This window comes from Gopherus flavomarginatus, chromosome 7 (genome assembly GCF_025201925.1).
Source record: "Gopherus flavomarginatus isolate rGopFla2 chromosome 7, rGopFla2.mat.asm, whole genome shotgun sequence".
Taxonomy (NCBI): domain Eukaryota; kingdom Metazoa; phylum Chordata; order Testudines; family Testudinidae; genus Gopherus; species Gopherus flavomarginatus.
Genome location: NC_066623.1, coordinates 50,122,117 through 50,137,261, shown reverse-complemented (window position 1 = coordinate 50,137,261; position 15,145 = coordinate 50,122,117). Strand labels below are relative to the sequence as shown.

Here is a 15,145-nt window from a genome sequence, read left to right as displayed (position 1 = left end):
GGCCCAGGGGAGTAGGTTTTGGAGGGCTAGGGTGGGTGGAGTGAGGGGAACAGATGAGGAGAAGATGTGAATATTAGTCAAAAATAATACAACACCAGCCTCTATTTATTCTCAGCAGCTCCCTGTGCCCATCTCAGGGTTGGAGGGTCATCTGTGGCCAGGGTGCTGGAGTTCCAGAGAGGCCCACAATCTTAGGGTGGATGGCTTTGTCCTCCTGTATATCCCCTTAGCTCTGCCAGGCTTGGTTTCTTCTGCAGAGGACAAACCGTCCCCATTGGGACACTCTGGGAGGAGGCCTACAAGAGGATCCTCAGACTTCCCCTGGCCATTCCCACAGGACTTTGTGATGCTTCCTTGGGTACCCAGGGCTGTAAGGCATCTTGCTACCATGTGGCTTTAGTGTGAGAAGCAGTGTCTGTGCCTGCCAGAGATCAGCTCCCCGACTCCACTGACCCTGGACAGCACCAGCCCTGCCCTCTGGGCCTCGGAGGCCCCACTGTCACTCTGCCGGTTAGCAATTGGCACACTGCTGTGTCCTCTGAGCATCTACCTGCAGTGTCCAGTCCCTGCTCCATTGGACACTCACAGCATTCACAGATACCCTGCCTCAAAGGAACAGCCCCCCCCCCCCCCCGTTTGTCAGTTCCACCTCCATTCACACACACCCCCGCCCCGGTTCACACACAGCACTTAGACAGGGTTATAGTGAAAGCAAGTATACGTTTATTTAACAAAGGATGGAGATGCAAGTAGAAGTATTGGAGAAAAGGGTTACACATACAATAAATCATAATATGCCTTCTAGAGCCTAGAGTTAATGAACGAGAGACTCTTGTGTCTTGCAGAGTTTGCTCACCCCAAATCCTTGCAGCGCTTTATAGCCAGGCATGGCTGTGATCCCCCTTTCCCAAGACAACCATGTTTGTCAGTTTGCCTCCTCTGTGACCTATTCAGTGTCCCTTTGTGCTTCAAGATATACTAGACCAATCCGATGTCTGTGTTTGTCAATAGGACATCCTCCTGCTGTTTGTTCCTTCCTCTAGGTTTTGCAATCTCTGACTTGGCACCTGGTTCAGACAGTGTGTGGCATAAATACACAATACACAAATGTCCAGACGGGGTGGGAGAGACCTGTTACGGCCTGCATGAAAGGAATTATCTCCAAGGTCTGGCACCTCCTGGTGACCTGCCTCAACTCCAAGACCTTAAAAGCATAATCTTCAATATAGATGCATAGCTCCTTTGCCATTATCCATACACACATTTCATAATGATTATGGCAACTAGTGGGCTACTGGCTCTCAGTAGAGATCTCACATGTCACCCTTCAGTGAACTATTATGCAGATACCTAACCCTGGGGATCCCTTTGCACCCCCAGACCTTCTGCCAGTTGGCACCAATGGGTGCCTGGGTCATACTTCCCTAGGAGGAAAATATCTTGGCCCCTGAGTCCAACTGCACAGGGCTTATAGGGCAGGAAAGACTAAAGCTGATCTGTCAGAACAAGAGAAAAATGATAGTTCTAGTGCAGTGGCTCTCAAACTTTTGTACTGGTGACCTCTTTCACACAGCAAGTCTCTGAGTGTGACCCCTCCCCCTTATCAATTAAAAACACTTTTTAATGTATTAATGCCATTATAAATGCTGGAGGCAAAGCAGGGTTTGGGGTGGAGGTTGACAGCTTGCAACCCCCCAGGTAATAACCTCGCGACCCCTTAAGGGGTCCTGACCCCCAGTTTCAGAACCCCTGTTCTAGTATTACTAGACTCTTTGGGCCCTCTGTAGAGCTGGATGGGAGTTGGGCCCTGTTGAGGGGGAACAGACTCCCATCTGTAGCCCTGAAAGGCCATGAGATACCCGACTCTAGCGCTGGCATGTTAATGTCTAGAGAAGCTGTACTGATTTGGCTGAATTTTGTAGTGTAGACTTGCCCACAGACTGAGGCCTTGGCTACACTGGCACTTTACAGCGCTGCAACTTTCGCGCGCAGGGGTGTGAAAAAACACCCCCCTGAGCGCTGCAAGATACAGCGCTGTAAAGCCTCAGTGTAATCAGTGCCGCAGCGCTGGGAGAGCTCTCTCCCAGCACTGGCGCTCCAACCACACTCACACTTCAAAGCGCTGCCACGGCAGCGCTTTGAAATTTCAAGTGTAACCATACCCTTATTCTGAAATAGCAGATATGAAATAGAAGTGAGTTTGGTGCATGTTTGTGTAGAGACCAGCCCTTACTTGGGCTTCGAAGTTCCAGCCCAGGCAGGTGCTTGGGAAAGGGGTCAGCTAGAGACAGCTTTTCCGTGGTGGTTCCAGCAGCACATGAGTTTGCATTGCGTATTTCTTCATAGCAGGAAAACACACTCAGCTCTAAAATGTTCTTAACAAAATGACAAGACAACATTGCAGCCAGGATCTGCCGTGATTTCCACAGCTGAAATTTTCTTGTCTCTGACATTCAAGCTTTTTGGGTGAGTTTTAGGGTGGGGTTGCCAGTGAAACAATTAGCTTCTCATTTGCAAAGTGTCCTGGAGCCTTCACCCTAGAGTGTTAGGCTTGGCAAAGAGACTGTACCGAGATTTCAGTAGGCTCTGCTGAATATCTTAGGCCATCTTTACTGAAGGGATTTCTGCTGTCTGCAGTCGCCCTTGAATTGGGGCTTGTGCTTATGCACATCCGTAGTACAGATACAGCCTTAGTAATTGTCCATAGAGCATGTGGAGTGATTTTTCGTTCCCTTAAAATTTTTTGCCCAAACCATGCAAATCATTGACAGCTGATGCCAGCTTTCTGCCATAGTCAATTGTAATATAAATAACACAGTTCAGAAAAGGCAGGTTAAGGTTTGTCATGCTGGGAAGGACTGTTTTACCCCTCACCCATGACTCAAACTGCTTGAAGAATTGTATTCAAACTTTAAACCTGTGGGGAGGGTGGGTTTTATTAAAGGGATGGTTTTAAACCACAGCATTGTGGATATGTTATGCTGATTGTTAAACCTGGCTCATACTGGCAAATATACAGAGAGAACCAGTTTTAAACAAAGCTATTTCTACACTACCACGTATTCTAGCAAAAGTTATGTCACTTGGGGTATGAAAAAACACACCCCTGAGCAACATAAGCTTTGCTGGCATAAGTAGTAGTGTGCACAACACTGTGTCGGCAGGAGAGCTGCTACTTCCCGCTCCTTGAGGTGGTTTTATGATGTCAATGGGAGACCTCACTCCTGCCAGCATAGAGTGGCTACATGGGCAGCAATCTTACAGTGGAGCAGCACCATGGATGCAGCTATGCCAGTGTAAGCTCGCTAGTGTAGACATGGCCTAATAACATGTCCAGCCAGGGGTTTGTACTGGCTTAACTAAATCTGTTTTCTAAAGTGCTTTATGCTAAACTGATGCAACTTCTATGTAGGCAGGGCCCAAGCCTGAGAGATGTTACCCTGAAACATGGATGTCTGGCAAATTCTGCGCATGTTAACATGGGAAACTGTCTTGCAACCTTAATTAGAGCTCTGCATGCTTTGTTGGTTCTGTAGGCCAAGCTTATAGCACACCCCAGGGCTCCTGTATCCCTCCATTCCCACTCCCCACAAACCCCCTGGGTGCCACCTTCCCATCACCCTCTGTTTCAGAGACTCCCTGCAGCCCTCCCGCGCTTTCCCTCATGCCAGGTCATCTCTGTCCTCCATTTTCCACATGCACACATGCCAGGGGTTGACCCCTATGCGCCACACCAGGATCCCCCACTCTCCCCACCACCACCGCCACCAGGGGTTCTGTGTCCCCCTTTCCCCCATGCCTGAGGCTCGGTCTGCACCTCCCCCCATGCTTATTCTTTCTGCTTTTCTCTTTCAGGAGGTAAGTATTTTTAAACTCCTGGGAGGATGGGCTGGTTGGAGATAAAGGGTTTTGTGCTGAAATGTGCTCGTGGCTGCCCTCAGCTGCTAGCTTCGCTAACCAGGTACCACGGGCACCATGTGCCATTTCTCCCCTTTTGGCTTTCTGATTTTCACCAAAATCACTAGGCTTCTGCCCACTGATGCTTAGAACATGACTTGAAATTTTGGATTCGATCAGATGCAGCATTTAAAAGTTACTGCATTACATCTGGAGAAATGCCATTAAATGGAGTGTGGTAATATCTTGTATTGCACCAACTTCTAGTGGTGAGAGACAGCAAGCTTTTGAGCCACACCCTCAGGGCTGGGAAAGGTGTCACAGCTAAAGACAAGGTGTAACATTGTTTAGCATAGGCAGTTAGCATATATTGTAAGGGACCATTCAAGGTGGAATGACCTTATCATAGGACAAAAAGAGGTGGGGTTGTTGGTGTACCTCATCTACTGCACTGAATGCCCCAGTAACTGTGGGTGAAACCAGACAATTACTGTGCTGTCAAATGAACTTGCACAGGAAAGTGGTAAAAGACAAAAAAAAAAAAAATCACATCACCGGTGGGTGAGCATGTTTCACAGAGTGATCACTCTGTCTGACCTATCAGTCCTCATCCTCAAAGGAAACCTGCACAACACTTTCAGAAGACAAGGCTGGGAGCTTAAATTCATAACTCTGCTATGCAGACACTATGGCTATCTACACTGTGCACCTTATAATGGCACAGCTGTGCTGCTACAGCTGCACCATTGTAAGGTTCACAATGTAGCTGCTGTTTGTTGCCCCTGGCAACAAAATAAAACCACCTCCAACAAGAGGCGGTAGCTTTGTCACCCGGAGGCCGTTTCCTGACAACAAAGCGCTGTCCACACTGGCGTTTTTATGGGTGCAACTTATGTTAGTTGGGAGCAGTGGGGGCTTCAAACCCTGACAGACAAAAGTGCTAGTATAGACTGCCTAAAAATCATGGACTAAACAGACATTGGACGGACACACACACATTTTTGTCCTATGACTGCAGAGGTGTTAACAGGCCATTCCACCTTGAATGGTCCCTTGCAATATGTGCTATCTATTCTAAAGAATCAGTTTCACCTTGCTTTTAGTTGTGAGGCTGGTGACATGTTTCCCAGACCTGAAGAAGAGCTCTGTGTAGCTCCAAAGCTTCTCTTTCACCCACAGAAATTGGTCCAATAAAAGAACAAGGAGTACTTGTGGCCATGGGTGGCAGGTTTGTAGAAATTTTGGTGGTGCCCAGAACCTGCCCCTACCCAACTCTGCCCACCCCAAACTCCATCCCCCCATCTGCCTAAGGTTCTGGGAGGGGGGTTGGGTAGGGGAAGAAGGTCTGGGGTGCAGGTCCTGGGCTAGGGATTAGGGTGCAGGAGGGGTGCAGGGTGCAGACTCTAGGATGGAGTTTGGGTGCTGGGTGCAGGTTCCAGGCTGGGTCAGGGAGTGGGTATGCAGGAGGAGGTGAGGGGTGCAGGCTCTGGGATGGAGTTTGTGGGAAGGAGATGGTACAAAAGGAGGGGATACAGGTTTTGGGAGGGAGTTTGAGGGCAGGAGCGGATGTGTGAGAAGGGGAAGGGGGATGCACACTCTGGGAGGGAGTTTGGGGATCGGAGGGGGTGCAGGAGTGAGGGCTATGGGGCTGAAGATGAGGGGTTTGTGATGCAGGAGGGGGCTCAGGGCTGGGGCAGAGGATTAGGGTGAGGGGGGATGAGGGCTGTGGCTGGGGATGAGGGGCTTGGGGCATTGGAGAGGCTCAGGGCTAGGGCGGAAGGGCAGGGTAAGGGCAGCCTGCCCTGCTATTAATGAATGAGGGGCACTAGGACCCTGGGGCAGCAGACAGCAGTTGCTGCTTGGAGCAGGGCTCCACCTAGGAATGTGCTACTCTGGCAGCACAAGCAGGCACCGGAGAGGCGTGCGCTGCTTTCTTGGGTGGGGGGAGGGGTGGCAGGTGGAGGCTGGGGGCCCGCTCCAGGCAGGGACGCGGTGGGGTGGGGGGAGACCCGTGGGGGCTGGGGCCCCCCAGGCAGGGCTGGGGGACAGACTCACCTCCAAATATTAGAGGAGCTCGGCCCCAGGCCCTGAATATTGCTGGAGCTCGGGCACCACAAAAGAATATAATCCGCTGCCTATGCTTGTGGCACCTTAGAGACTTAACAAAGTACTCCTCATTCTTTTTGCTAACACAGATACCACTCTGAATCCAATAAAAGACATTCCCTCCCCCACCTTGTCTCTCTAATACCCGGGGACCAGCATGACTATGACAACGCTGCATACGTTAAATGGAATGTAAGGTCTCCCAAGCTCCACCAACTCAGTTGGGTGTTGCCTAGATCCCTGATCATGATTTGCCTCTTGCCATGGCTCTGCCACCACTTTGCATATTTAACTGCCAGCATCTTTGGAGGTAGGTAAGTATTAGAACAGCCTGAAAGATGGGGTGCAAAGGCCCAGCAATTAGGTGACTTACCCGGGATCATGCACCAAGTCAGAGGCAGAGGTGGGAGTAAAACTCAAGTGCCCTAAATCTGTCCTTCAGATACGGGGCAAGACAGCTTCTCATACTCCATAGTCCCTGGTGTTTTTGTCTACTGCATATCCTTCCAGGGTGCGCCGGTATCCATTTTTCTCTGGGTATAAGAGCCTTCTCCTTTGCATCTCTTCCCATCTGGAACAGCATTCCAATGTCTCTACCTCCAGGCGCCTCATGTCTGAGGCCTCATAGGGAAGCATCTCATCTCCATGCCTCTTAATTTCTCTCTCCCTCAGCTCTTGTGCTAATTCCTTAGAGAGCTTTGGGAACAGGCTGCATGTTGTAACACCACATGGCTCTTGCTGTACATGGGGGAAGCCTGTCGAAGAGTCTCAAAGCTCTTTACAAACGTGAAGATGGGATGGGGACTCCACAGGGCTCCTCTTGTGGAATTTCCTCCTAATTCCTCCATTAGGAGAGGATGATTTGTCCCCCACCCATGGACACGCTGTAGATTAAAGCAAGGGGTTGGCTCTCAAACTGTGTGGACACCACTTTGCCCTAGTGGTAAAGGACCATCCATGTAACCCTCCTGTGTGTTTTCACTGCCTCCTGCCCCCTTTTAAGAGAAGCTCCCAGCAGAGAGGGGCTCCAACAAATATGTTACCTTTGTGGGGATTCCCTGCCAGGGTGGAGGGAATGATGTATGTTCCTCCAACCTTCCGCTTCTGCCTTGGCCCATCCACCTTACTACACAAGAATCCCAGCTCCTGCAGAGAGCCCTAGAAGGGCTGTGGAGGTGGCTGTCCATCTCCCTTCTCCAGTGGAGTTGAGATCTGCATACAGTGCGTTTCCTATAATGAGCTGGGGGAACAATCTGGCCCTAAATGACTCTACTTCCCAAACCACCAGAGAGATCAGTAAATGGAACAGTAACTTCATTTGACAGATAGATGAGTGGCCCTGAGGGTGCTGTGAAACAGAGGGAGGAAGAGACGATAGGCTACGCGCAAGACTGGGCTCTGCCAAGAGAGATGCTACACTGCGCGGTGTTTGCCAGCCGGAGAACCCAGGTGACAAACACAGACAAATGGTTTGACTCATTCTCTTTAAGGTGATTCCGATGATGCAGCTCCCTCTAGTTCCAGTGTCCTTTCCTCTACCCCGCCTTCTGTGTCTCCTGCTGTGAAGGAAGCTTCCCCCACCCCACCTTCCTCGCCGTCTGTCACGGGCAGCTTCTCTTCCTCCAGGTAAAGCACCTTCTGCCTCTTTTCTCTCCCTGTATTACCCAAAATACAGTAGAAATGAAATCTCTTTGTAAGGAACGCTGCAGCCCTCCTTCCCCCACATGCAACTCCCATCTCCCCAGTCCTTGGTCATCCCTTTAAATTCTTTTAGCCTAGGCCCTGTGGAGATTAACCCTGCTTCACGTCAGAGGAATTAACTCGTGGATACTGGGAGGGATCAGGAACTGATGGGAGAGTCATTGGGGCTTCATGAGGGTAAGGCTGGATTTTGTTTGCTGCATTTGGCTGAGAGGGGATCAGGCTGTTTGGCAGAGTGCTTGCCTGCCTACATTCATCTGCAGCTTTACCTCTCTTAGTGTCCTCAAACGGCAGTCTTGTCTTGGAGGTCTCCAGTTGGCCTGGAGACCTAATACTTCATGTCTTGGAGAATGTGTAGAAAGCAGGTATTTCTCCAGGCCTCCTGGTCTACTGCCTTTGGATTTTAGTGAAGCATTTGATACCATCAATCTTAATTCAAGAATAATCCATGTGATTGTAACTACCGGAGCAAGGGCCATCACAAAGGACAACAGGACACCCCTGGGATCCATGTTAGGGTCTGGCCTTATTAATGTCCTAGATGGAGATGCTCCCTGTATTCGTACAGCACCTTGCAGTTGAGCCTCTTTCTGATTGGGTCCTTGAGGTGCTGCACAATACAAAGAAATAACAATCCTCGAGAAGGAGGGAGTAAGGAGCATGTTAATGAAATTTGCAGATGACAGTAAATCTGGGAGGAGCTGTGAAGACCAGTCCGATAAATAAGAGGGACCAAGGGAGATTAATCTTCATTTGAAAAAGGGCAGCTAACAAAACTAGGAGCCAAATAATCCAGAATGCTCTGGGGGGGGGGAGAGGTAATTGGGTGGCAGTAAATTCAGAAGGACCTGGGGCATGTTAATGGAGACTAAATTAAATGAGTTTTGTAGTGCAATAGGGCAACAAAAAGCCAATGTAATTTTGGGCTGGATACATAGATCTCATCCTGAGCTGGGATATAATAGACCCACTCAGTATAGCTGTGGCATCAGTCAGTTCTGCCTACTTCAGAACTAAAGATATGGAAAAAGTTGAAGGAAGAGCAACACAAATTTGAGTGATCAATAACTCAGAACCATAGGATTTTGGGATGCCAAGGGAATTCCACAAGTCTGGAAGAGTGCTAATGTTGTCAGTATTCAAAGCAGGCAAACGGAATGACCCAGATAACTATAGTTGATTAGCCTGACATCAGTGCCAGGCAAAATAATGGAAAAGTTGATGTGTGATTCAATTGATAAAGAATTTGAAGACAGGAATGTCATTAATCCTAATCAATGTGGTTTTATGAAAAAAGGTCTTGTCAGACAAACCTGATTTTCGTTCTTTGAGAGTTCAGGGCTGGTCAATACAAATAACTGCAAAGATTTAATATACTTGGGCTTTGGTAAGGCGTCTGAGTTAGTACTACATGACATTCCGATTAACAAAACAGCACTATACAATATCAATAGAGCACATGTTAAAGGGATTGGGAACTGACTGACAGATGTCAATGGGAATCTTCATCAAATGAGGCTATTTCTAGTGGTGTTCCCCAGGGATCGGTAGCAGGCCCAACACTATTCATTATTTTCATCAGTGACTTGGAAGTAAATATAAAATCACAGCTGATAAAATTTGCAGATAGCACAAAGATTGATGGAATAGCAGAGGTCAGGGCACTGATACAGAGAAATTGGGATTGCTCCGTAAACTGGCCCCTCAAACAACAAGTTACTTTAAAACAACCAAATGCAAAGTTATACATGTAGGAACAAGAGAGAGGCCATAAGTGTAGGGAGGATGGCATCCTGGAAAGCAGAAACCCAGAAAAATATCTAGGGGGTCATGGTGGATGAGCAACTTCACGTGAGCTCGTGTGATGCTGTAGCAAAAATGGCTAATCCAATCCTTGAATGTATAAAGAGGCATGGTGAGTAGCAGCAGTGAGGTGATTTTGCCTCTGTATACAGCAATGGTGAGACCAGTGCTGGAATACTGCATGCCCATATTTTTAAAACGATTAACAAATTGAGCCACAAAAATTATTTGACAGCTAATGAAAATGCTAAGGGCAGGTGTGCTTCTGCTACTGATTATGGGGAGTCTCAGTGATTATGGGCAGAAGTTAACCCTAAAAGCATATTTTTGTGTGTGTGTTCTGCTGCTTATGCACAATGGTGTTAAGTGCATTAAAAGTTACCAACTAAACATCTTCAAAAGTGTCAAAATGACACAGGAATACAAATCTCATTGAAAGTCCATGGGATTTATCATTTACCTCCCTTCACCAACAACGCTTGGGAGGGGAAGCAAGGAGTAGGACAAGTCCACCTCCTCATCCCAGCTGTTTGACTTGTAAGCTCTGAGCTGTAGCATGGCAAGTTAGGGAGGAGGCTGCCAGGAGATGGACAGGCAGAAAAGCAGGGAGGAGGAGAAGAAGCATGTGTTGATGGCTTGCTCAGGTTTGGCGTTCAGTGTGAGTTATGGGAAGGTAATAGGGAGGGGTTGTAGGCGTGTGGCTTGAATATGACTTCATAGGCAAGAGGTGTTTTCCCCAGCACTGGGATCATTTCAGTGCAATAGCCTATCTGTGCCTCCCCAGGTAGAATGAGATTAACTTGAGTGCAGGGCTCCCTGCTTCATAAGCTTGTCTCTCCCGTTTCATTTTGCCAGACGCACATTAACTATGGAGGTGTCTCTTTAGAAGGCCATGTTTGTGTTGCTTTCCATTTCTTCGCTCACTAGTGGAGACAGTGGGCGTTTCCTCTGGTGGCAGGCAGTTGGTGAAGGACCAGTCTGGACCAGAGGAGATGGCACCAATATTTTCATAAGGGGGAGGCCTTGTTAGGCATTTTGAGCTGTATTTAGGCCCATCATGCAGAGGAGCTGGTTCCCTCGGCTCCCATTGACTCCAGTGGAATTTTTCAGGGCTTGGCATTTCTGAAAGTCAGGCCAGTGTCATTCACTATCTAAATCCCCACTTGGCTTCCATTATGCTTCCAAACTTGAAAGCTTTGTCCTTGGTCTCTGTGTTCCCCAGCCCCGTCGTCCTCTGCCAGGAAAAGATGGTAAGAGCCTCGTGCTGAGGCACCATCTCTTGTCTCAGCCACAGCTCCTGTGGCTATCAGCACAGATGAAGTGAGCTCTCACACCCGCTGTGGGGAAGGAAGTGGAGGAGGTCGTCTGCAGGGCTCCCTTCATTCCAGACCTGAATTCTGAGTCACCTCACTTTAGTGCTCTCTCTCTAGAACCTGCTTCAGGCCTGGTCTCAGGAGAGATGGCAGAGAGCTCTCTCCAGGACCCCTGCCTCCTCACAGCACCCCCCCTCCTAGTGCTGGGGCCATCGCCTGTATTTCCAGATGCTCCTCTCCCTTCCCTCCTCCCAAGCAGCTTCCAAAGAGGTCCCCTCTTCTGCAGTCCTTCTCTGTCTCACCACCAAAGTCTCCCTGTATGACTAGTGCCTGAGGCCCTGCCCCTCATTCCCCTTCCTCGTTGGAAGCCTTGTGTCTGCTATGCAAGGAGTGTTTCTCTCACTTCTGGTATGACCCAGCCTCTGGGTCCACAAAGGAGCAGAATGCAGGTTACTCACGTGAAAGTGGGGCCCCTAAGACAAGGCCACCCTGGTCCACTCTGTTAATGCTGCACCTGCAATGTGCTAATCCAGCTATAACTGTCCCTTGCCCTAAACACTGCTGGGGGATGAGCCTAGGGAGCTGAATCCCTTGAGTCTCATGCTGAATTAGACTGAGACTTCTAGCTTTAGGATACTCCTTGGCGAGGGGAAGATAGTAGTGCTTGTCTGCCCAACGAGTTACTGCACCAGGGTGTGAACCTACCTTCACCCTGGGACTCTCAGTACATTGTAGCCATGTCCACATGGGAGGTTACTGCATGGCAGGCTGATGCACTGTACGCTCTTACCCTGGCTTGCTGTGCAGTCACTTTCTTTGGATAAGCCAACTGAGGGCCTATCCAGTGAGAGCAGTCAGGCACTGCTGCAGGGCTAGTCTAACTCCTCCATAGAGGATCCTGAACTAGAAGCGACCACCAGGGAGTTTAAAGAGAAGTCGTGTCTTTAATCTGCTGCTACTTGCATCTGATAGGGAGCCTTGTATCTTGGTTGGATCCCTGAGCCCAATATCTCTTGGGCCCTTTGGTGGTTTGTACTTTCCTCTCCTGAGTGAACCAGAAAGGACTTTGTGCTGAATCTCCTTCCCTTCCCCTCCACGCATACCCTCCCCTCAAGGTGGAAGTTGGAAGTACTATACTCTGAAAGGAGCTGTTTCAGCATCATCTGACAGCTGATGCCAGCCTCCTGGGTTGGTGGTAAGAGTCCACCCAGTGACAATGGTCATCCTGGGAACAGACTTGGCATCCATGTCTTGTGTCTGCAGACAGCCTGACTAACCTTTGTCCCTCAGATACCTCAGCGAGGGCTGCCACCTACTTCATGCAGAGGCTCAGAAGATCCTGTTGCTCCATGATAGTCCTCTTTGGCTGTCTTTTCACACTGAATCTGTTCCTGCTTCTGGCTGGTCTCTGCCTTAGCCAGTCTGCTCAACCCACCTTAGAGCCTGTTCCAGGAGATCCATGGGCTGAGTGGGGAGACGCCTCTGTAGCTTGGTCTGCAGAGCAGCTATCTAGGCCTACATTTTCACCAAGCACTATCTGCTGGCTCTGTCTGCATTAGGGTCTGATGAGTTTGCACAGAGTGCCCCCAGCCTTAAGGCCATTTTCCATGGTGTCACCTCATTGGGGAGTACTCCTTCCTTCCTCTCCCCAACCAGCCCCACTGCTCCTGCCACCTCAGCCTGCGAGTTTCCTGCTCCCTCCCTGGGCCATTTTCAGCACTAGGGAGCCAAGCCACAAACTTTCTTCCACTGCCAACTGGGTTTATGTGACTTTGCTCCCCGCGAGACCCTCCTCCCAGGTAGCCCTTGGGGCTGAGGAAGTGGGTAGAGTGACTTGTGTAACATAGGCCAAGCAGATTTAGCTGACAGATTTTGGCAGCCATTGGCTGGGAAGCCTAAAGGCGCAAAGTGTCTGAAAGGGGGCACGATTGGTGCCAAATCTCTTGCTCCTGATATGTTCTTCGCTGCCTGCCTGATGTCAGCAGAAGGGGCCGGCACGTGTCCACTCTGGAGAGCCAAGCCACAGAACAACCATTCACTGGTGAAAAAGTTGAGACAGTTTTCTCCACAGGGTCAGTGCATTCTGCATAGCCTTTCCTGTGATCACCTGATATGGCCACCACAGTAGACCATGTTTTATTCATTTGCTCCACCCACTGGCTATTTCTCAACCAATTAACAGACTTATCTTTCATAAGTAAGCCCCCCGTGTGCCTAAAATACCAAGCTGGAGTGAGTTTTGCACCATGGTAGGCAAGGTCTCACTTTGGTAGCCCACAAGGGAAAGCGATTGTCAAGCTCAGGATTGTGTTGGGGTAATGAACTACCAAGACAGGCAATTCTTTTTCCATGGGTTGGACTTTGTGAGCTACACAGCAGATGTGACTCTAGCCAGACTGATTTATAGTGCAGTCACCCAAAAAAGTAACTGGCTGGTCTTTCTGAAGAACAATCTGATAGTTATTTTCAGGATTGCAATCAAAACAAAGGAAAAGGAATTCATTAGAAGTTGCCTGATTAAATATAATTAGTAACAGTGATCCCTGGCTCATAAGCCACATAACGGCACTTCCTTGACAATTGTCCTTCATGAGAAGATCTTAACCTCCTCGATCTACCCTTTGATAAGTGGCTAGTTGTTTCTAGGTGCTTACCATTCTCAGGTGCCCATTGTGAGAGACGTCCAAGGGGTCTGACTTGCCGAAGAAGCTGAGCATGTGTCCCCTGAAAATCTGTTCACCTTAAGGAATCTCAGGTTGGGTAGCCAGCATCCCTAGTTACTTGTGAAAATGTTGAGTCCTTGATTGTCTTTTTGATGGAAATCCAGTCAATCAGCATATGAAAATGATTCTTTCCTCCCATCTTTTAGCCAGACCCTTGGTGCTGAGCTGATGGGACTGCAGGTGGATTACTGGATTGCAGCTCAGCCCATGGAGAAGAAGAGAGACCCAGAAAAGAAGGACCCTTCCACTGCCAAAAACACACTCAAATGCACTTTCCGGTCTCTCCAGGTCAGCAGGTTACCCACGAGTGGGGAGACCACCAGCACTCCAACGATGTCAATGACAGTTGTGACAAAGGAAAAGAACAAAAAGGGTAAGGGGGGAGGGGATTCAGCTTGCTGCTCTATCGGGTATTGCTGACGTGAAAGGTGGACAGTTGTACTTGTCCTGGCTTTCCAGGTCTGCCCAGGTTCACTATATGATGTCTTAACAGTAGAACTTGCTCCCCAGCCCTGAGATGCCATGTTTAGGCCTGCTGGCTTGTGGCCCTAGAGGCGACCTTATTTGTGTGTTATGGGGAGTGACTCCCCGTGTTGCTGTGTTTGGTGCCAGCAAATCACACCATGTTGGGTAGGTCTCATGATCTGCCTTTGCCCCTGTGAAATAAAAGCTGATTGCTGTACCATGAGTTAAGCCAAGGACACTGAATAATTGAATACACAACAAATCATGAGCCACGCAATCTCGCAGGTGGACTTTTGGCTGGGTTTTTGGGATGCGGTATTTTGGTTTTTCCTTATCAACCCCAAGCATTCATTAAAACAATATCTTGCCCTTTCTGTTGCAGTGCCATTTCTTAAAGAACTCTATGCACTGTTGCTCCATTAGCTTTAGACTTGCAGAAAACCTTTTCCAGGCATGGGTGTCCAAATTTTGCCATGATGGATCTGTCTGTGGTCTAAAGATGGCTAATACTTGACATTTAAGATGAAGATATCCCTCATGCACCTAGGCAGCTATACAGTTGTGAGTATTGCTGGGCATAAGTTGAAGGCCTGAAGCACGAGATTGAATTGCTCTGTTCATTATTGCAGGTACAGATGTATTAATGGTCATACAACTATCCAGCCCTTGAGTTGGAATCAGTATCATCCTGTACCCTTGTTAGATGATTTCACAGCACTGATTAATAGAGACTGTACCCTTACAGCTGGTTTACACAAGAAATCTATTGTGAAACAGGACCCGGTGTGAATTTAAAGCGATGGATTAATTGGAAGTGGATTAAGTTAAAGGCACTCTTGGTGTACTATATGAGCATCCATCCAAGGAGCTAGTGCGGAATAGTCATTCAGGGCTGTTTTCTCATGTAGACAAGCCTTTGGATTCCTACTATCCGTTTGTTGGGCAAAAGGGTTGGAGGCAAAGGAGGATGAGGAGCTGGTGGTCATAGAGCAAGGTATGGTTAGTGGAGGGAGAGTGAGAATGAGAAAGTGTGAGAAGAATGTGGAGAAGAGGAGGGTGGGGCTGGTTAAGAGGGTACAGCAGTTGTGCTGCTAGTATTCAAGTGAGAGTATGCCACAGCTCCCCCTCCCCCCCGTT

General features: G+C 48.8%; 1 protein-coding gene across 5 annotated transcripts in view; it reads left to right on the top strand.

Annotated features, from left to right (window-relative positions):
* The window catches only part of PACS2 (phosphofurin acidic cluster sorting protein 2), a 162,065-nt gene that overhangs the window by 130,829 nt on the left and 16,091 nt on the right, over positions 1 to 15,145 (top strand). For 4 of the 5 annotated variants that reach the window (XM_050963097.1, XM_050963095.1, XM_050963096.1 and 1 more), the window contains 2 exons: positions 7,494 to 7,629; positions 13,690 to 13,916. In XM_050963097.1, coding sequence (XP_050819054.1) covers positions 7,494 to 7,629; positions 13,690 to 13,916 — 363 coding nt within the window. Of the gene's footprint in view, positions 1 to 7,493; positions 7,630 to 13,689; positions 13,917 to 14,916; positions 15,003 to 15,145 lie in introns of all 5 variants that reach the window. The other variant, XM_050963098.1, reaches the window with a different exon arrangement.